Source organism: Tamandua tetradactyla, chromosome 23, assembly GCF_023851605.1.
Source record: "Tamandua tetradactyla isolate mTamTet1 chromosome 23, mTamTet1.pri, whole genome shotgun sequence".
Classification (NCBI taxonomy): domain Eukaryota; kingdom Metazoa; phylum Chordata; class Mammalia; order Pilosa; family Myrmecophagidae; genus Tamandua; species Tamandua tetradactyla.
This window is the reverse complement of record NC_135349.1, coordinates 7,182,383-7,204,837: the sequence shown is the minus strand read 5'-3', so window position 1 is coordinate 7,204,837 and position 22,455 is coordinate 7,182,383. Positions and strand designations below refer to the sequence as shown.

General features: G+C 41.4%; 1 protein-coding gene across 4 annotated transcripts in view; it reads left to right on the top strand.

Moving 5' to 3' along the window:
* Positions 1-7,378: 7,378 nt before the first annotated feature.
* The window catches only part of SMURF1 (SMAD specific E3 ubiquitin protein ligase 1), a 127,000-nt gene continuing 111,923 nt past the window's right edge, over positions 7,379-22,455 (top strand). For all 4 annotated transcript variants that reach the window (XM_077140618.1, XM_077140617.1, XM_077140615.1 and 1 more), the window contains exon 1: positions 7,379-7,487. In XM_077140618.1, coding sequence (XP_076996733.1) covers positions 7,433-7,487 — 55 coding nt within the window. In that variant the 5' untranslated portion in view covers positions 7,379-7,432. The remainder of the gene's footprint in view (positions 7,488-22,455) is intronic.

Below are 22,455 nucleotides of genomic sequence, written 5' to 3'. Positions count from 1 at the left end.
GAGGCAGAATTAAAAAAAAAATCTGCAAATGACCAAGAGAGGAAAAGTGAGCAAATATTACCCATAGGTGTGTACAAATGACAAAAGTGTGCTTTTCAAAGACACCATTCTTGGGAAGAAAGGACACAAGTCTTAAAGCTATGAATGGCTAAGTGTCATTCATCCAGGGAGGTCCTAGGCAGATAGAAGGTTAGACGCAGACGAAAGTATTTGCTTTAAGCTCCCTACAGGGTTCTACCAGGCATTGAAAAAAGTGAGTGAGACTGGATTTGAAATATCTATCCTTGAAAATCTCCTATCACGTTCACTAAGCAGGAATAGTAGCTAATAATTATATATCATCCCTCACCCAAACCAGATGCTGCTATTAAACCCCCAATTAACTTAATTTGTTTATATTAAGGCCTTTAAATAATGAGGTACAGCTCCCACCCTCTTCTTGGAACTAGGGAAATCTTTGTCACATTTATCTGCGCTTGTTTCTATTTTTGCACAATCAGGGTAAGATTGCAGCCTCGCTGGGTCCCAGCAGAAAGATGAGTTTGATTTATATACCGTGAAGGATGCAGTGATTTGGTTACTGGTTCAGCATATCCGTAGGACTGGAGAATTAGGTCACCTTCCTGCCAACAGAAACGTCGGCTAATATTTGCTACAGATGCGTACTTATTACAGGTCTTTTCTGATAATTGGTGCAAGACTGTGTGATTCATGAATTTTCCAATTTGTTTGGAATTACAGACCTACTTCAGCCTCTCCTGTTAGGCTGCCTCCATCCTTTGATGAGAGTCAGTATGTGGTTGGGGAATCAAAAAAAGGAGATCTGATTTAAACTCTCGTATCAGTTTAATCAAATGATAGGAGATGTACATCTGCTACTCTCCTTCCCCCATACATTTCCGAGACAGATTTTGTGGACTCTTCAGTATCGGGTCCCCTTTCCTATTGGGAGAAAGCACTATTGTGTGTGCTTTGGGCAGGAGGCAGTCCCTATTACAAAAGTAAAAGGGGGCCTTTGCTTTCCTTCTTGCTGACCTCAGGCCTAGTCTGGACTCAATAGGCTGGGAAACTCCTTCCTGGGCTTGGGCAATCTGGAAAGAGTGACCCCAGGGTGAAGGGACAGATGGCATTAATTCATGGGAGAGCAGGGGTGTCATCCTGGCCATACTGTTTCTTTCTGTTGAAAGAGTTTGCTCCTTGGCTGGTGAAATGTGTTGATCTTTGCCCCTTTTCTAACTTGCACTCAGAGCCATCCAAGGATTTGATGAATCCCCTGAAATTCTTCTAATATATTGTATTCTTTGCTTAAGTTACCCACATTTGTTTTTTAACATTCTAACACAAATACCCTTGTTTTGGATTTTGTACATCTCTGCTCCCTTCCTTTAACTAAAAGTGAAAACAATAGAAAGTTAATTGTATGCTTGTAACAGTGGTTCTCAAAGGTAAGTCTGCATCAGAACCACGTGGAGGGCTCGTTAAAACACAGGTTTTTGGGCCCAGCCCCTAAGTTTCTGATGCAATAAGTCTGGGGTGGGGCCTGAGAATTTGCATTTCTAACAGTTCCCAGGCTGCAGTAGATGGAGCAGATGCTGCCGTTCCTGTGACCCCACTTTGAGAACCATTACCTATTTTGTAGAGTTTCCTCCAACTCTGTCCAAAAACTAGTAAAATATTTAGCCAATAAATAGTGATTCAAGGCCTTATGGGGATATCCTTTGGCTCATCCCTGACTATTGTTGGTTATATAGCATAAGTGAGAAATAATGAATTGGGAGAACTTTCTGCCCTATTTTCCTGAACCAATAAAGATCAGAAATTCTTCAACAAGCAGGAGACCTGAAGCCTGGACATCTCCTTTGCTTATTTCTGAGTTTTAAAAATTGAGCTTACTATATTATCAGGCATTTTAATTACTTTTATTAGGATAATAATTTTAATTGTTTAAAAAACTGCTCACCCAAGTGGGAACTATTTTATAAACAAAATTATATTTTTTATGAATAACAGCAATTCAATAATTTTCTCATTTGATCATAGCTGTTTCTGAATGTAGAGTGAGGGATTCAACTAGTGTCCTTTTTTTTTTTTTTTTGCATGCACAGGTACTGGGAATTGAACCTGGGTCTCTGGTATGGCAGGCGAGAACTATGCTTTTAAAGAATTTTTTTTTTTTTTTTTTAACATGGGCAGGCACTGGGAACCGAACCCGGTTCCTCTGCATGGCAGGCAAGCATTCTTGCCTGCTGAGTCACCATGGCCCGCCCTAAAGAAAAATTTTGAAATTTGTCCCCAATTATCTGGCTGCATATGTTTGAAGGAATCATCTATCTCAAATATTTTCAGTCATAAGAAAATACTTATCAGAATGGCGAAAATTAAAAATAGTGGCAATACCAAATGCTGACAAGGATGTAGAGACACTGGCTCACTCATATATTGCTGGTGGGAATATAAAATGGTACAGCCACTCCAGAAAATACTTGGCAATTTTTTATAAAGTTAAACATGCATGACCGAGCAGTCGCACTCTTGAGCACTTATCCCAGAGAAATTAAAACATATGTACACACACACACACACACACACACACACACACACACATACAAGACCTGTACACAAAAGTTCAGAGTAGTTTATCTGTAATAACCAAAAACTGGAGCCAGCCCAGATGGGATTCAACTAGTGAAGACTTAGACTGTGGCGCACACGACTGCTCGTGGAATACTATTCAGCAATGAAAAGGAATAGTTTGGAAGAATCTCCTGGGAATTATGTTGAGTGAAAAAGGACAATCCCCAAAGATCACATACTGTGTGGTTCCATTTATATAGCATTTTTGAAATGACAAAATTTTAGAAATGGAGAACAGATTAGTAGTTGCCAGGGGTTGGGGGACGATGGTATAAAATGGCCACAAGGGGTCTTTGTGGTGTGGGAACTGTTGGGTGTCTTGATTCTAGTGATGGATCTATGGAACACACAGGTGTTAAAACTATATACCATTTAACATCCATAGCCACACTAATCAGTATAGGTAAAACTGGGGAAATCTGTGTAACCTCGTCATATTGTTTCAATGCCAATATCCTGATTGCGATCTTTTTTTGGGGGGGGGCAGGCACTGGGAATCAAACCTGGGTCTCTGGCATGGCAGCGAGCACTCTGCCTGCTAAGTCATTGGGCCCACACCTGATTGTGATCTTATACTATGGTTTTGCAAAATGTCTTCTGGGGACGCCAGGCAGAGGGATCCCTTTGTCTTATTTCCATCTATACAATCATCCATCCATGATGATCTCAATTAAAATTTCAATGAGAAAAAAATACTAAGTTATAACCCTTACCAATGATGATAATATAGTCAGCCTTGCAGATTGGAAATATTAGATCTGTCACTTAGAGAAAGACCCTAAAACCATCTGGGCCTAAAAGAATAAGTAAATAAATGTGCTAAGTATCACAATTTTGCACATCCAATTATTTTAAAAACTTGATGTTCAGATGAAAAGCAAAAGGAGTTTAGCTCCTAGCTCTAGAGACGACTGTAAGGGCTGATCTCATCCAGCCACTGGTGTCAGAGGCACTGGCTCATGTACAGAATCGTGCTCTCGAGAGGCATGTGGTATAGCTGTCCACTCCTGCCAGGAATACTCTGCACAATTTCCCAAACTTCCCCAATAGTAATTGCGGCTGCATCTCCCATAGTAGGCACTGGAACAAAGATGAGCACACACATTTTATATGTCCTACCACTCACCAAGCATCTGCTCTATTAGACTGCTAAGTCCACATCCAGGGTTTAACTTAACCCTCGTGCTGACTTTGGGTGAGAGACACTATTATCCCCATTTGACAGATGGACAAAGTGAGGCTTGGAGAATGTAATTAACTTGCTCTGTCCCCAGCTGAACTTGTGGTGGAGGCAGGGTAGCGGGTGGGCCTGTATGTGTTTTCTTTTCCAAAGCCTTCCCTGCTCGGTGTTACCTCCTGAACACATACATATGAGATAGTCGTAAAGATTATTGAATGATTATTTCCTTTAGAAGAGCGGTTCTTAATCTAGAGCCCTTACAACATCCACAAATTGCTTTCAGGAGATCATGAACCCACTGAAATTGGATGCAAACTTTGGCATCTGCCATGCATGAATTTTTTCTGGGGAAAGGGTCCAGAGTTTTCATCAGATACTTAAAGAGGTTTGACTCAGAAACAGGTTAAGAACTACTACAGCCAGATCCAAAGAAAGATTTTTATTTCCACTGGAAAATGTTTTCAGATGCCCTATAACACTGACGCAGGAAAATGAAACATTTGGGGGCAATAAAATCAGCTGCCAAGCCCATAGAAAGCAGGGTCAAAACTGCGCCTTCTAGACATTGCAGAGGACATGTGAAAAAACTCATTGAGTCCCAGCTTTGTTTCAGCAGAAATATTTGATAGTTCCTGTTTTAGTTTCCTAGCTTCTTAGACAACAGGAATTTAGTGGCTCACAATTTTTAGGCTAGAAGAAATTCAAAACCTAGGTGTCAGCCAGACAATGTTTTTTCCCTGAATATTGTGGCTGGGGCTGGCTGCTGGTGATCTTTGGTCCTTGTTTTTTATGTCACACGGCAGTGCACACAGCGATGTTGTCCCCTTTCTCCTCCGGGTCCCTTGAACTTCCTACTTCTTGCTTCTCCCAGTACTTTCTCTCTGTGGCCTTCTCTACAGGATTAAGACCCATCCTAATTCAGTTGGCCACACTTTAATTAAACAACCTTATCAAAAGGTCCTATTTACCATGGGTTCATACCCACAGGAATGAATTCAGATTAAGAACAACTCCAAACCACCGCAGTGTCCATGTGTTCCAGATGGTTTTAGAAGATAGTATTTTTGACAAAATTTGATACCGGATGAATAAATTTCAGGGTAGATCTTAAGTTCAGTATGAGGCCTAGGATAAAATCGCAGCTGATGACTTTTTTGTTAAGTGGCTGATGATTTTTAAGTGGGCAAATATCTTTTATCAACTTAGAGTGGGATAAGGTGTATGGATGGAAGATACTGCAGCTGTGCGATTGGTCTGGTGTTGGAAACTGCAGGAAAACACATTTACTTTCATGCCTTTGCATGAGAGGCTCCTGCTGCCTACAAAGCCCTTCTCCAGCCCTTTGCTGGCAAATACTGCCTCCAAGGTCCTTATATTGCCTTTCTGAGATCTCCCCATCCCCTCCCCAAAGGCAGATTTGCCCTGTAACCTCTCCCCTGGCCCTCTGTGCATATCTCTATCCCTGCATCAGTGTCAATTGTTTACGTCTGTCTCTCAGTTAGCTGAGCTTCTGAGATGCTGAGGCTGTGACTTGTGTCCCTGAATAGGTGGCCAAGATTTGGTGAATGAATTAAGTGTTAGCTTCTGATTAGGAAGGTTCTCCTTGTATAGTTTGTGGGGCAGCACACCATTAGGTGTTTCCAGTTAAATAACCGTAATTACTTGTTACCAAGTAAACAAAATACCTGTCAGCAAACTTCCAGAAAGGACCTCCTGGCCAGGGGTGGGTGGGGGCTGGAGGCGGGGGGGGGGGGGGGTGTTGATGAAATAATCAAGCAAAGGAAAGTCCAGACATCTAGGCAGATAAGAAAACAATGTGGTTAAGAAATAAATGGTTTCCAGGCCAGGAATGGTGGGGGAACAGAACAGGTAAGTAGAGAGAGAGAGTCGGGTTTGTTTGAGAAAGAATAGACTTCTTGAATATGGTAATAAAGAGGAGGAAATACTGACTGGGATGAAAGAAGAATGGGGATTATTTGGGGACATTAGACAACCAACTGTAAATGGGTTTATTCAGATCAAGGGACAATTGCCTGCAGAGAGAAACAGAGCTGGATTCTGGGTCTACTGTCCTGTAGCTTAAACACAGAACCATTTAAAGTCTGAGCAGCAAAAGGCCGTACAAATGATCCAGGCACACTTTTCTGAGGGATTGAAGCTCAGACAGTCAAAGCAGGACTCTGCTTTCATTTGGCTCAGATTGCAGCTGGCAGGCACTGCCAAGGGGCTCTAGGGACAGGGGCCTAGTCCCAAGACTGTGACCTCGGAAAAGGCCCAAGGTTGCAAGGGATGGCCACAACTGCCCAGAGCCTGGTTTCTTTAAGACACAAACCAAATAAGCGAATTAAAAGAATTTGTACATTAAAAGGATTACATAAAGTGGGTCAAAGACGAGTTTGATCAACAACCCAGCCTTCCTTTCTGTTAATATATTTCTTCTTCTCTACACCACGTTTGCAAGGGAATGTATACAGAGCTTCTAGTTCTAACCTGTAACCCTGAGAGGAGGGGAAGTGTTAGCAGAAGGCAGGGAAACGTAGGCGGTACTGCTGCTTGTCTGGTCAAACCGTGTGCAGACTGGATCATGACCAGCATCTTCTCTACCCCTCAACTTTATCCCTCTCACAAATCTTGTTTATCGTGTCCATACACGGTACTTTCTGCGCGATTCTGGCAACTCTGTTTCGGGTCAACAGAGTGCATTAGTTGCACAAAACCCACCCAAGGGACTTTGTCTCATTGAGAAGCCGCCCCCTTGAATCGGCTGCATTATCTGAAAACTCTACTCAAAATCTTCTTGAAGGCCCGTGTCGCTTGCGCAAGGGGCTTAGTCTAAGAACAGGCCAGGGTTTCATGGAGGCCTCCCTGCAGGAGCTTAGCAGGAGCCCGGGGCCTTGAGCCAGAGCCCAGGAAAAGAATTCCATCCTCGGAGCCTCCACGTTCCCATCTGCACGTCGGGTCCCGCAGAGAGGACCAAAGGCTGAGGCGGGCAGCATCGCCCACCCGTGTCGGGACGACCCCTCACCCCTCACCCCGGGCACCCGCGCTTCTCCGCGAGTGGGCTCCGGGGCGCTCGGCTCCTGGGGCCGCCAAGCCTCTTCCCAGCTTCCTGGAGAAGCCCGTCTGGGCCCGGCAAGAGCAGGAAGGTCCGGGTCCGCAAGCTGCGGAGCAGCCGCGCGCCCGCAGCCGGGCGGGTGACGTACGTGCGCGTGTTGTCCCGCCCCGACGCAGCCTGGGCGCGCGCACGCAGACGGGGGCGCGCAGGGCCGGGCCGGCGAGGCAGGCGCCGTGTGCGCGCGCGGCTCGGGAAGGCGGCGGCGGAAGCGGCGAGGGCGGCGGGCGTCCGGCTCTGAGGTGGTGGAGGCGGCGGCAGCAGCGGCGGCTCTGGGCTGGGCACGGCGGGGAGGGCGCGAAGGTCTGGGCGCGGGGCCGAGTGCCAAGTCCCGGCTCAACCATCCACCCGCCGCCCGGACGCCTGGGCCGCGGAGTTTGTGTCCCGGCTCGGACCCCGGCGCCCAGCCCGGAGCCGTAACCTTGAGGCGGCGGCGGCGGGGCCGGGCCGGGCCGGGCCGGGGGGCGGAGGCGCTGGATCCGCGGCTGCCCGATCGCTGGCGGGAGATGTCGAACCCCGGGACGCGCAGGAACGGCTCCAGCATCAAGATCCGTCTGACAGGTACGGCCGGCGGGAGGCCCGGAGAGCCCCGCCAGCTCCCGGTTGCCCCGCACAGCCCCTCGCCAGCCCCGGAAGCCCCCTCTTGTCGCCCTGGGGGGTGTCCCTCCCCCACGCCGGCCGTGGTCCCGGGACCTCGTCACCCCCTCAGCGAGTGCCCCTCGCTCCTGCTCGGCCCCGCCCCCTCGCTTCTCCCCTGCTGACCCCGCCCCCTTGCTTCTCCCCTGCTGGCCCCGCCCCTTGCTTCTCCCTCCCGACCCCGCCCCCTCACTTCTCCCTCATGGCCCCGCCCCTTCCCTTTCTCTTTCCCAACACCTTTCTCTTGCTTCTCCCCTCCTGGTCCCCCCTCTCGCTTCTCCCCTCCTGGCTCCACCCCTCACCTCTTCCTCTTGGCCCGCCCCCTATTCCTCACCGCCCCTGTCTAACCCCTTCCCCTTCTCTTTCCCACCGCTTTTCTCTTGCTTCTCCCCTCCTGGTCCCGCCCCCTCGCTTCTCCCATCCTGGCTCCACCCCTCACCTCTTCCTCCTGGCCCCACCTCTTCCCTTCCAAGTACCCCTCCTTTTCTCCCTCTTTCTTCCCCCACCTGCCTCCTCCACTCTCCTCTCCTGGTCCCGTCCCCTCGCCTTTCACTCCCAACCCCCGTTCTCCTCTTTGCTTTCCTTTTTCTCTCTACCTGCCTTGTTGCATCTGCCCCCTCTTTCTCCTCCCTCTTTTCTCTGGCTCCGCCCCTCACTTCTCATGGCTCCGCCCTTCGCTTCTCAGGACCCCGCCCCTCACCTCCCGAGTCCCGCCTGGCCGGCCTCTCCGCCCGGCCGCCTGGCTTCTATCCGGATGCATCAACTCATCAGCCTCGAATTCCTTGGTTCCAGCGTCTGGCCTCTCCCACTCCTGTCCCCCCCACCTCTCCTCCTCAGCCAAAGCTCTGCAGTCTGGTCCGCTTCCTCCCTCGGTCTCAGGCAGGTCCCTGTGTGCCCCAGTCGGCTTCTTTCTGATCCGCCTTTCACCGTGGTCACCCCACTCCACGCCCGTGAGCCCCTGCTAGGCGTCCCTCCCCCCACTTCTTGATGCACTCTCATTTCGTCTTCAGCGGGTATAGGTGCAGGTCTCCGCGGCCGGCCCGCGGGGGCCGGGATGCGTGTGGACGCAAACCGCGGGAATCGGTGCCCCGGGGCGGGGGTGGGGGCGGGTCCGGGCTGCAGCCGCGTGTCCCAGCGCAGCCCCAGGTGCGCACACCTGAGGCGGGGTGTGGTGCTCCCATATGGCTGTGCCGGGGACTTTCCAAACCACAATACTTCCAGCTCTGGAAAGGAAATAAAAAGTTCAGTCCACTCCCTCGCAGGGATTTTTCCCTCGATTTCTCTTCTCTTTAGTGGCGGGGCCCAGTGGGGACTCCGAAATCAGAGTCTGGTCGCGTCCTTTCAGGGCAGCACAGCCTTGAGGTCATCTGAAAAATCAATCCATGAAAACAACCCGGTGGTTTCATGAAAACTAAAATTTAGAAAAACAAAGTTGCTTGATACATTTTTTGTTTCAAGAAAAGGGTTGCTTTTTTTTTTTTTTTAAACAAGGATGTTAGTTGAGGAATTATTTGGACCCAAACCAGACCCTGGATTTGTAAGGTAACAGGTGTAAACTAGGGATTTCTGGAGAGGCATAATCCTTTATACCAGGGTGTGGCTAGGAAACACTTCTCAACGCATAGATAAAAACAGTAAGTTATTTTTATGGCAACATAAAAGTCATGTTTCTGACGTTGTGATACTTGTAAAACTTTAATTACTGACAACCTTAATTTGGTTCTCATTTACAATGTAATTTGTAACTGAGAGCAGATCCATTTGTTTTCTTTTTCTTGTTATTAAAAGCCGAAGTACCTGATTTTGTGAAGTTCAGTAGAAATGTGATTAAAATTTTAGAGAGAGTAAGATTTCAGGTACAGATATATGCATCAGGTGTGTATATATATATATATATATATATATATATATATTAATCAAGTCTAGTTGGCAGACCTAGGCCTGGTTCTTTTCTTCTTGAAGGAGAAGATTTGTTTTGTACTTCTCCCAAATTATTTTTGGACTCAGGAATTTGGATGTCATAGATCCAGAAATGCCTACAGAGGTTTGGTATGGCATTTGCTATTAAAGGATCAGGTGATGCGTGTTCTTTCTGAAATAAATATTCCTTTTAAATTGGTCTGTGAGAGTGACTGCTCCTGCAGCAGGTTGAGAGTGAAGCAGTGATGGTGGAAGCACCTGGTGGCACTTGTCTGTTGCACATTAATTTATGCGGAAACAGTGACATTAAATAGTTTGTTTGAAGATAGAATAGGTTTTGACTTCATTTTTAAGGTTGTTATGGGAAGTTTGCAATCATTTCATTTTTGGCACATTGTGCAGATAATTTTCAAACGTTGAATGCTTCTGTTACTGGTTTCAGAGTTTATTTCCATGTGTGATATTTGAAAATAAGAATTTTTTAAAATGAGGGCTATCTAACTAATCGATGATTAATTAATTACACACAGAGCGTAATTAATTGCAACATATGCAGACACTGGAGTTGTGAAACACCATTTAGAACTTTTTGGGTACACAATTGTGTTTGGTTATAGGGCAAAAGTTTAGAGTTAGGAGTCATGGATTCTGGTCAGATCTACCAGTAAGAAAATGATATGAAACTAATTTTTTATCCTTTCCTAACATACGAAATGAGATTTCAATCCTATTATAATAGTCTTTGCTTCTACTTTTCATGGGATTTGTCAGATTTCACCTATTCATTCCAAATTATTGTTGGGGACTTGTGCTTTCTGTTGCTAAGTCTCAATCCTCATATTCAGAAATTTGTATTAAAATGTAGCCCTCGTGTTTGATTTATGCCAAACATTGATTTAGTATATTGAATACTTTCATGATTTCTCTTTTTTTTCTTATGGACCCTTTTTGGTTTTGAAAATTGTTGGGTAATATAATGTTGAACACTTTTATCAACCTGGCCTAAACAGTAGAAAAATGCTGAATTTTTTGTATTTAAATGAATATAATTTCAGTGAATGTCTTTGTAGTGTTTTAGGAGGAAAGTTTTAAATTAGTTTCAGTGTATATGTGCAAAATGAAGCTATTTCTGTTAAAGAGCATTATCACAGCATCAGTTTTTAACTCATTGGCACATCAAACCCTTTGGAAACATTTTCATTTAAAATTCAAGTAGGGTTTGCAAAAACTTTGTTCTTATGTGGTACACAAATGAATCCCAGATACATTATTTTGGCCACTTTTGGTAAAATAATGGAATTTTCAGCTCTCTGAGCTTCACAGTGCTTTTCAAGAAAATTAAACCAGTTACTTGAAATACCTAAACTTTTTTGTGCTTTTGTGCCTTGAAATTCTCCCAGACTTTCTTATGTTTTTATATCTTCTGGAACGTGACTCTGTATTGTGAGGTGAGAAAATTCCAATTCCAAGCAAAGAGGGGGAAATACTTCCCTTGACAGCCTATGGAAATGACAGGCTATTTTTAAAGTTGCAGCATATGTGATGAAAGGCTGCCTTGCATTTTGGTATCCAGATGATGCAGCTTAGAGAGCAATAGTTGTAGTAATAGCTGTTAATAACTTTAATTGAGCAATAACAGGTGACCTAATTGATTAGAAATAGTTGTTTCTCTTAGAGATTTATTAACGGTCAAGAATGATAATTTTGTCAATTTGAACACACAGAGAACCTCACTTATGTGAGGTAGGCAAAACTTTTGCTTTAGCAACTGTTACACAGTTGCGGCGATAAAATGGAATAAGTGATCAGGTTTTAGCTATGAGTACTGGCATAACATTTTCCTTAGGGTTCCTGAAGGCTTAACAGAAGGTACTTCTTTGAGCTGAATTATTACTGTCAGATGGGTCATAGCAAATGCTGTTGCAAAACTAAAACTGCAGTCATACTTTAAAAAGAATCGCATTCGGCCAAATACTGGATCTATCACTGCTTTTGTGATGTGATCGCATTTGTGTTGTCTTAAAAACAACGCCACCACACACCTTATTTTGTGGTGAATCTCACTGACCCATCTAGCTGATTTTAGAAGTGAAGCATCTCTTTTACTTTATATCCTCATTTTTACAATAATTGTGATTTATTAAACATTTTCACAAGCACAACAGTTCCTGAACCTTGGGGTTTCCTTGTCTTCCACACCTTTCATTTTCTCTCTTCAGCTACGTTGTCATGTTCTAGTGTGGAATATTGGGCTAAAGAGGGGAGGTTCTAGGGTTTGTGTCACTTGTGAAGAAATACTTCCCCATGATTAAAAAAAGAAGAAAGACTGACCCATAATATTTCAACATCAGCTCAATGGTCCAGATAACTAGACTGGCTGTTTTGTAACATGTTTTGGGCACTCAGTATAAGTAAAGATAGCTGAATTGTGCATTTTATTAAGTGGTAAGAGAGAAAGGGAAGTTAGAAAAATCTTCTCAATTGAGTGAAATAATTTGTTATCTTCACAGTGCTCTGATTTTTCTGGTTAAGAAAGCCTAACTTTTAGGATTCTTATTTTGATCAAATTTTTGTAATTTCAAAATCATTTCAGAAGCTGCCTATTTTTAAATGAATAGGGAAGTAAAATATGTTTTTTTTTCCACCCAACAATTTAAATTGCTGGTTTGTGTGCTGTTTTGTAAGTGAATTTTATGGAGAGAAGGCCCCCCCCCCCCCTTAAATTGGCTTCTTGTTCAGGGCACTCTTCCTCCTAGCTGAGTAAAATCCTTAAGGCCATTCTATTCGAAAGAGAGCTGTAGAGCAGTGCTTAAAAAGCAAAAGCACATAGCCCTGTGGATCCGGCGGATCTTCTTTTTAAAACGTTAGAATTACTGTTGTGTCTACAGACACAATTTAATCCACTTATATATTTGGAATGTTGTTGCCACATTTCTGGATTAAAGGAAAAAAAATCCATTTATTGTTTTAAAACAAGGATTAAATAATGTACAGTCAGTGTGTCTGGTGATGCGCCCCGCTCTGGAATTCCAGCTGTGTTCACCTCCATTGCAGCTGAAAGGCATTCTAATTGGTTGAGGAATGTCGGTAACATCGTGTGTCTCTGAAGCTTGAACCTATTATGCTGGCTGCCGGGTGATGCATTTCAGATGTTTTAAGCTCAGGAGTCCAACTTGTAGGTTGCTTTCAGGAGTCTGGAAAAGAGTGTTATGAAGCTGTGGGTCGTAGCTGGCAGCCTGCCTTTTTCTTTGTATGTTGGGCATCCACTGAGTTCCCTGAAGGCCACACTGCTTTCTTGTGCCTTAAACATTGGATCGGGAGTCAGAAGGTCCTGATTTTATTTCTAACTCAAAGAAATGCCGTAATGCAGAAGGGGGCTGCAAAGAATTATAATCTTTTCATGCCTCAGTTTTCCTCTCTGTAATGGGGATACCTGTCATTTTATCTCTTACAAGCATTTGATAAAGATAGATTAAATATTTTAAAGGGTAGTTATTTGTAAGTTCAGTCGTGTATGTACAGAGTCATTGATTCCTATTGTTTCTTATTCTTAAATAACCCATGTGAGTACATGATAAAGCGAATGATACACTTTAACATTGAAGGAAATCTATCAAATCTATTGTTGAACATGGAGGCACAATAATTAAGAAAGAATTGTTAAATTCTCTATGTGTTCAGAGAAATAATGCTACAAGCCAAAGCCATCATCATCCTACATGGTGAATTCTTGGAAGCAATCCCATTAAAATAAAGAAATAGTACAGGGATGTACATTATCACAATTGCTATTAACTAAAGAAAGACATCGGAAAGGAGAAAACAAATTTACTATTATTTGCAGATATATGATTGTATATGTTGAAAAATCTAAAAGAGTCAGCTGAAATATCAATTATAAATGATGAAAAACTTTAGCAAAAATTGCTGGATAGATTTCTTTGTAAAATTATAAAATCAGTATGCAAAGACCAAGTAGGAAAAATAATGTTCAACATATAGACAATGAAAGTCTGGTTTCCTTAATATATAAAGGACTTTCAAAATCAATTAGAAAAAGGCAAATAACCTTTTGACAGAGCAAAACACTGTTTTTCTAGTAGAGTGGCAGAGGCCAAAAAGTTTGAAAATATACGGTGATGACAAAGGTATGGAAAAACAGGAACTCTTACGCTGTTAGTTGGGAATATAAATTGAATCAGTTGTTACCAGACCAAAGCAGCGGATTCTTTTGCCCAACGCACTCAAATGACTAATTCCTGAGACACCGGGATTTCAGAGAGAAAAAGTTTATTACTAGGCACGTAGCAGGAAATCAGATGGCCAAATGGCCCAAAAATGTATCTCCTCGAACTGCAGTAATTCTGATAGTTTTATAGAATTACAAGATGGGCAGGTTTTAGAATAATGAGCACTGTGGGCCCAGATGATGTAATTGAAGGTGGTCTAATTATTGAGCGTGCGCAGACGGATTACGTGCTTAGTCACAGAACGTATATAAGAAAAAGGCAGCCTTAATATGGTGATGAGGGTCATTTTTAGTATTATAATTAGGTATAAGTGACTTGTAGGTTAAAACCTAAGCTACCGTGCATGTCAGGTAGGCCCATTTTGATTAGATCCAGTCTCCATTATCAAGATAACTTTGGACCTGGGGTGATTAGTTCCGGGCTGACCCAGGACTCTTCATTAATAAACATTAGGGGCTGTCTTAGTGATAACAGGACTCTAAGTTGAAAAACTGGATAAATGGGTACAAATGAAGGTTTTTCACAGGCTTTTACAATCACAGGGACACAAGATAAAGGCTGTGCAATCATTGTCAGAGAAGCAGCTGTATTGCAATTTAGAGATTTCAGGTATTTCCCTCTGTCTACTAACATTATACCAGAAAGCAAAAAGGAATATCTATATAATGATTCAGTAATCAAAATTATCTCTTACGTTCTAATTTCTCGGTTACACAATAGGTATGGAGGGTAGTTTGGTATCATCTATCAGATATTAAGTGCCTGCACCCTTAAAGCAAGTGATTCTGCCTCGTGGAATTTTTCTTATAGAAAAATTTAGGCATTTAGGTACAATAATTATTGCAACATTGTTTAAAATAATAAAAGACTGGAGACAATCTAAATGTGTTTCAATAGAGAACTAGTTAAATAAATTTGGTATATTCTCATGGTGGAATACAGTATAGCTCTTAAAAAGAACAGGATACTGCTTTGTATTTTGATATGGAACATTTCCCAAGATATATTATTGAGTGGAAAAGAGGCAAGATTAGAACATTGGATATGACATGCTACTATTGAACTAATAAATAAAACAAAAATAAAAGGGAGGAATTTATGAATATAGTTCTCTAGAGTATCACTGGAAGAATACTGGTGAAAATATTAACTGTGGTTTCCCTTGGGGAGAGAAACTGGGGCCTGGGGTCATGGTGAGAGAGAGAGAGAGAGAGAGAGAGAGACTTTTTTTGCTGTATAACTTCTATAGTGTTTAATCTCTCTCCCCTCACCTTCTAGAATATACATTACTTTTCAGCAATTAAAAAATGTTGAAAACAACAACAAAAAATTATCTCCTAAAGAAAAAAGTGTAGAGCAACTAGTACCTTAGCTGCCAATAGCTATTGTTTAAAATCTAGATGTTCTGAAAATGCAAAATAATTGTGCCAATGTACTTTTTTAAAGCACGAAATGGCATTCATGTCTAAGGGCATGCACCCATGTTTTGTGTGTTCTTACCAGGAAGGTGAGAGTAAAATAAGTTGAACAAACTTATTTCCCAAGGAATATGTTTATTCTGATACTGAGATACCCCCAAGAGACTTGTCCCAGTATGATCTGGAAGTAAGCTTAAATGATTCTTGCCAGGTTCAGAAATTTAGTTCTTCGTAGACCTAGTTTGTATGTCAAGTCCTTTGAATGACAGGTCTTGACTTCTGAATAATAGTGTTGATTTATATCATTTATTTGTAATGTTCAGGGTTCTTTCTGACCTATTTTTGTAAAATGTACTCATCCCTGAAATGAGGGTTAAAAGGGTCACTTACATAAGCCAATAATAGTAATTTAGAATTTTTCCTTAAAAAGGTAAATTGCATAAGCCAGTAATAATAATTTAGAATTTTTTCCAAGCATTTATAATCATTATTGAGCTCACTTAGAACCTCTTTAAGGGCTCATTTGTTAATTTCAGCAGTGTCTAGAAAGGAAATATTGGTATCTCACGTCTCACTGTATAAAAGTAGAAAAAGTTGTAACCACATATATTTTGCAATGTGTTGCGTTTTTTCCTCTTAGCTCTTTGTGAAAAATCCAAAGTTCTACTCAATTGTATTTCTACATGTATTACCTACAAATTTATAGGTTTGGGAATTGCTTGATGCCTTTTCATGCATGTCACTGCTGTTAATGCCTTATACTTGTACAGTGTTTTAAAGTTGCCATAGAGTTTTTTTTGGGGGGGTGGGGTGGGTGTGCATGGTCCGGGAATTGAACCCAGGTCTCCCGCATGGAAGGCGGGCATTCTAACCATTGAACTACCTGTGCACCCACCAAAGAGTTTTAATGTACATTTCCTTATTTGAGCCAAGGTATCAAGCAAACTCAAAAAGGCTTTTTATGTTTATGTTTTTAATCTTTAGTTAAAAAAAAATAACTTAGCAAATTTGTTTTATCCCTTAAGAACACATTTTATAGAAGAGAAAAGGACTGTTTCTCTAGTCCTAAATGGATAGCCATTTCATGTGCAGATACCAAAATACTCAGGCACACTTTGTCCAACTATAATACATTTATAAGTTTTACAGTAATCAATAGTCATATGCAACCCTAAATTAACTCAAGGGACGTTAACTCTTCTAAGGTTTTCATGAGGATAATCCACACTGGCAAAATTAGATAAGCTTTTTTTTTTCAGGTAGCCTTTTTTTCCTCTGCAATATATGCAATGTTGGAAACTTGACAACTCCCCCCTTCCCACCTTCTCATATCTTATCATGTCCATGAGGGCTTTCTCGACTCCTGTCCTTCCAAAACTTTCTTCCAAGTCTCTTTCGCTTCAAGTAAATTTACCCTGTTGCTCAAACCTCAAACCAGGAAATCATTGCCATTCTTTATATCTCATTTATCGCAAGTCCTCTTATCTTTGCCATCAAAGCTTGTCTGGAATTTGTCTTCTATTCATATCCATTGCCCCTATCCTAGTTCAAACCATGTCATCTCTTGCTTGGACAATTGCTTTTTGCCCTTTTTTATTTAAACGTTACTTGCAAAAAAAGAAAAAGAGGGAAAAAAGTTACTCGCAGACCAAAACATCCTGCTACAGTATTAATTCTCTCTTTCAAAGATGTTAAAATACTAGTTATAAAAGTCCTCATTTTGGCGAGGAAGACTTTTCTAAAATAGAGATGGAATGACATTTGCTGCTTGTACTACCCTTTCTCTGGTCTAGTGCAATTCCTTCGGTCTTTGTTCTCTACTGTTTGTTTTGCCTCCAGTTTCAGCTTCAGAAATGCAGGTAAAGATGGTCAGTAGCCTTTGTCAGGGTAGGGTGGCGCTTCTTGTGGTCAGATGACAGCACAACCATTTCCAGGATACCCACGTGTAACAGTGGACAGGGACCAGGAGACCATACTGAAGACCTTTGGAAGGGTCGAGTATGGTAACTATGCAGCCAGTTATGGTCCAGAGCACATATTACATTCTGTTGTGCAGGAATAACACATCAGTTGCTTCTGGATAATTCATGATTTTCTCACTGTCTTCGGGCTTTTCTGCCAACTGCTGTGATCCTAGATTGCCCCATTTTAGTAAATAGCATCACCAGCCAGCTAGTTGCTCAGACTGAAAACCTTGGTGTCCTTCTTGATTCCCTTTTCTCTCATTCTCAGAAGCTGTCAACTCTATCTAGTAACCCATATCCTGGATCTTTCTACTTCTTTCCTTCTCCACTATTATCACCCTAGTTCAAGACATTATCACCTCTCACTTGGATGCCTGCAGTAGCCTCCTAAAGTCTCTCTGCTTCTCTTTTTGTTTTTCCAAACTTTTTATTGAAAAAAGTTCTACTACAGTTAAAAAAGGGCAATGTACAGTTTACTTATATTTCATAAACTGAACACAGCTATGCAATCAGCATTTAGTTTAGTGGTTCTCAGTCAGGTGCAGTCCCCCCCCCGCCCCGCCCCGGGACATTTGGCTGTAGTGGAGACAATTTTAGTTGTCATGACTTTGGGGATGCTAATAGAGGCCAGGGATGCTACTAAACATCCTACAATGCACAGGACAGCAGCCCACAGCGAAGAATTACCTGGTCCAAAGTGTTCGTAGTGCTGAAATTGAGAAACTCTGAGCCAGGTCAAGAAATGAAATATTATCAGTACCTGGCAAACTCCACAAACTCCTTCTCAGTTACTACTCTGCAGTCTCTAAAGATAACTACTGTCCTGACTTCTAACAGCCTGGCTTTAATCTTTATATGAATGGAATCATACAGTGTGCACTTGTGACTGGCCTCTTTTGTGCATCATTATATTTGTAAGATTCCTCCATATTGTTGAATGGGGCTGTGAGTCATTCATTCTCATTGCTGTATAGTATTCCATTATGTGAATATAATGTAATTTATCTTTTACCTGTTGATGGGCAGTTGGATAGGTAATAGGGCATTTTTAAGAAAGAAAAATACATATTAATTGTTTGTAAATTAAATTCATGATATGTAGAAAGGAGAAACAAATTTTATTTTCATACAAAAAGCGTATTTTTAAAATAAGGTAGATGATTACCAGCCCTTCCTTGTAATAAATGCTTTGAATTAATACCTGTTCTTAGTATTTGGAGATCTGTATTTTCATGCCTGTATTGCTAAATAAAAGTGTTTATAAAATGCTCAGCTGAGGTTTGAACCCACACTCCAAGGAATGGTTGGCTTTCTCAGACCCCAAGCTCTTCCCTCTGTGGAGGCAGTGAAGTAGGGTGGTTAAGAGATGGGCTGGAGGAGCCTGTGATTTTAGGTGAGTGACTGCATCACTTAGTTTCCTTGGCTGTAAAAATGGGGAAAATAATTGGAGCCACTTCCGAGTGTTGTTGTGGACATTAAATGGAATAATCCATGTGCAGTGTCTGGTCCATGGTGAGTGGGTGCTAATAGTATAGCATCATTTTATTTCAGTGACTCTAAGATGACATTGACTGAAAGTCTCACCAGTGTTTTATGTGCCAGTAAAAAGAAACACTAGTAATTACACTACAATATGTGATTCACATTGAGATTTCTGAGATGTTAAAATATGAAAAAAATGTGTCTGAGAATTAATGATATATGGTATAATGGCTGCCTTTGACTTGAAAGTCCTGGAAATTGTTTGCATACCCACAAATTAATGCCATCTGTCTTCAGTTTAAACATAACACAATATGATCTAAAGGTTTTTTTCTTTTTTTTTGTTTTTTTTATCCTAAGCTTACATCGATTTTGGTCTCATGTGTTCCGATGTTGGCAAGATAACTCATTAATTATTATGTAATTAATTCATTATGTAGGCTTTAATTCATTATGTAGGCTTTAATAATAATACAAGACACAAGATAGACTTGGCAACTTTGATTATTTGTTTTCTTCAGTGATCCAGAAAGACTTTGAGCTAAATTTTTGGAAATCTTTAATATTGGTTGAATGCATCTATTTACTGAAGCTGAGGGCAAGTAAAATAGTGCTATAACCTTTCGGAATGACATGAGTTATTGAGAGAAGGCCTGCTTAGGAAAACACTCTTGATTCACTCAAACATATTCAATTTAGAAAGCATAATATTGATATTTGAAAGCAATGTGGTAGCTGATTTTCCACTAAAATTCAAATGTGGACAGTTTATTGTAGAGCTTCGGAAATAGTCAAAGGCTATTTAAGTGCTAACTTGGCACTGTAAAAGCTGCTATGTAATATGCTCAGCATAAATTTAGAAGTTAAACCTGTAAGAAATACCATATAACCTTATCAGGGAGATATTTCTCTTAGGAGTCTGGTATTTACAATTTGTGATGGACTAGTATGGGTTGTATAGTATATTGAAATGAATTATTAAAGTCATTTTGGGGACCTGACTTGTTTATTTGTTGCATTATTTATGGCTTACCTCATCTGCTGAGTATCAGCGGGATTCTACTTTTGTTTAAGATGACTGCACAAGAGAAACAGATGTTCCACTCGGTTACGTTGTCGTAAGCCCCAGAAGCAGTACCTCAGCACATCTAGCAGGAAGTAGGTAAATATTATTTAAGGATGGTTACTATGATTTTGTAAAAGACTGTATCCTAGTACATTTTAGATTTTAATGCATTCCAAAAAAGCAGTGCTGTTTTCTTTTCAGAAACCCAGGAGGGTTTATTTGGTATATTTTCTATAGGGTCCAGTCTAACCGTGCAAAACAAGACAATTTTTGTTTTTGAAAAGGAGTTTTAGACAATGATATGTAAATTGAAATGAGGAAAATTATTTCCAAAGGGAGTCAGTTTATCAATTTAAATCCTTTTCTCATCACCTGAGTAGTAGCCATGCTTATATTTAGAATAGAAGAAACCAGTCCAAGATCTTTTAGTGGGCTTTACATGAAAATATGATTATGTCAGCATTCCTCCAGATGTTTAATTTCAAGCAGTACGAATCAGGGATTTAGTGTTTCTTATAGTAGAATAAATTGGACTTTGTTCAGGAAAAAACCCATTAATTTGAAATATATATATATCACAGCCTAAAAATTATTTTAATTAGTGTTTTAAAATAGATAGTACATGCATATGATACAGAAGGGTGTCACTGAAAAGTCTCCCTTCAACCCTGTCTGCTCATCAGTCAGTTTGCCACCAGAGAAGTAACTGTTACTTCCATTGTATTACTCGTTTCTCCTGTATTCCTCCAGAGGTTTTTTGCATTCCCTCCTTCTGGACCTCTCTCTCCTTTTCAACACAGACTATAGCATACCAGGGGTACATTTGCGTTTTTCTCACTTAATATGCATCAAGGATTGCTCCATTTTCATACCTCCAGAACCACACCCATGGAAGAGACATTTACTGCTCAGTGACAATCCATGTGCTTTTCAACATTTCCCAGTTGCCTTGCAGTTGGGTGGGACCATGTGACTAGTTTTGGTGAATGAACTGTGAGAAGTGACTTGCCCTGCTTCTGGGCTGTAGCTTTAAGACCCTCTAGCTCTCCCTTCCCCTGCCATGAGGCATCCTGAAGCTATGTTCTTGTGGTGGAGCCTCTTGTCAGCCTGGGTCCCTGAATGATTATGTGGAGCAGAGGCCTCCCCTTCTCACCCTCCTTCAGGAATCTACCCATGTTGGACATGTAGTGACAACAAGGAATAATCCTTTGTTATGTCAGTTTGTTCCTGTAGCTTACCAGCCTCTCTTGATTGATATGGCCTATTTCTTGTAACAGCTATGAAATTCATAACACTTTGAATGAACCCAGTTTGGATTATCTGATAGTTTATTAAAGAACAGAAGAACATCTAATTGAAGAATAATAATTTTAAATAAACTGATAGAAAAAAATTTTACTCCAGTGTGTTACTACTCAAGTATAGCATATGTATTTTACGTCAATATGTTTTGAAAACTAAAAAGGGGGTATAAGCACTTTATTTTTTTAATGACACTTCATTCCTTAACATAATAGCTCATAGTTTTTGCATTGCAATTGATATTAATTTTCTAGTCTGCTTATTTTTAAAGCAGAATAGACAGGCAGCCAAGTCATATGCATTTGCTTTACTCATTTTCAAGAATGATACTGAAGGATGAAAAGAGTATTTTAGAAATATACTAGTTATCTACCAGGAACTTAATGCATGAGGAAGTGAGACATTCACTAGAAACAGCTAATTAGCAATTAAAAAGTGTCAGATCAAGAGGGAGCTCCTGTGGACTAGAGAAGTCTTGCTGCTGGGGAGGCCAGCTTTGACCTGGATCTGGAAATATTTGGATGGTGGAGAGGGACCTTGCGGTAGCAGCACAAACCAAGACTTGTTGTCTGTTGGAAGGCCAGATTGAAGTTGGAGATGCCGGACAGGTGGAGAAGAACAGTGGACATGTGGCTTCAGGTGCAGGCCAAGTAGTAGGTTGGAGTCTAGAAGCATGGTAAGCATCCGAGAGATCTGATCAGGAAGTAAGGTGATAGATTTTTTATTTTAGAAGCCTAGCTTGTAGAAGGGACTTCTTGTGCTTCTTTCTTGTCTGGAGGGCAGCACAGGATCCAGTTGAATGGAGTAGCACAGTGGCTAAGCACCAGGCTTCTGGAAGCAAATGACCTGAGTCCAAAGGTGGCCTTGCCACTTTCTGTCAGCGTAAAGTACTTGAAACAGTGCAGGGCAAGCTTGGAGAATGTACCTTGGGATGACTGCTGCTGCTGCTGCTGCTATTTGGAACGCAACTTAGTAACAGGGAGAGTTGTCCAGTGAAGGAATAAATTAGGCCTCTTCTCAAGGTAGTAAGTGTTCTATTTCAGTGTTTGTGTAAATACTTCATGATAGTCTTTTTAGAGTGTATTACAAGGAATCTTTTATTGGAGCTAAGTTTAGGCTAAATGGCCTACAGAGTTTCTTTAAACAAACATCTGTTGAATAACTATTATATGCTAGGTCATCTGGCAAATACTGTACTAGAAATAGTGAAGGGATGGAGACCAGAGGAAAGAGAGGTATTTTTTGTTTACTTAGGCTGTACATTGTTACAAAGTTAATATCAGATTCCTGTTCAGCCCCTGAAAAACTATTCCAGCTAGAGGAGATAAGAAGTGTCTGTAAAGCAAGTTAAATGTAGAAAGCCCTAAAATATGTGGGACATCCTGATAAAATGTAATGGCCATAGAAAGGGGAAAAGAAGTGTAACTAATAAAGTATCAGTGGCAGAGAGAGTTCAGATAGAGTTGAGAGGCTACGCTGGAGGTTGCTCTT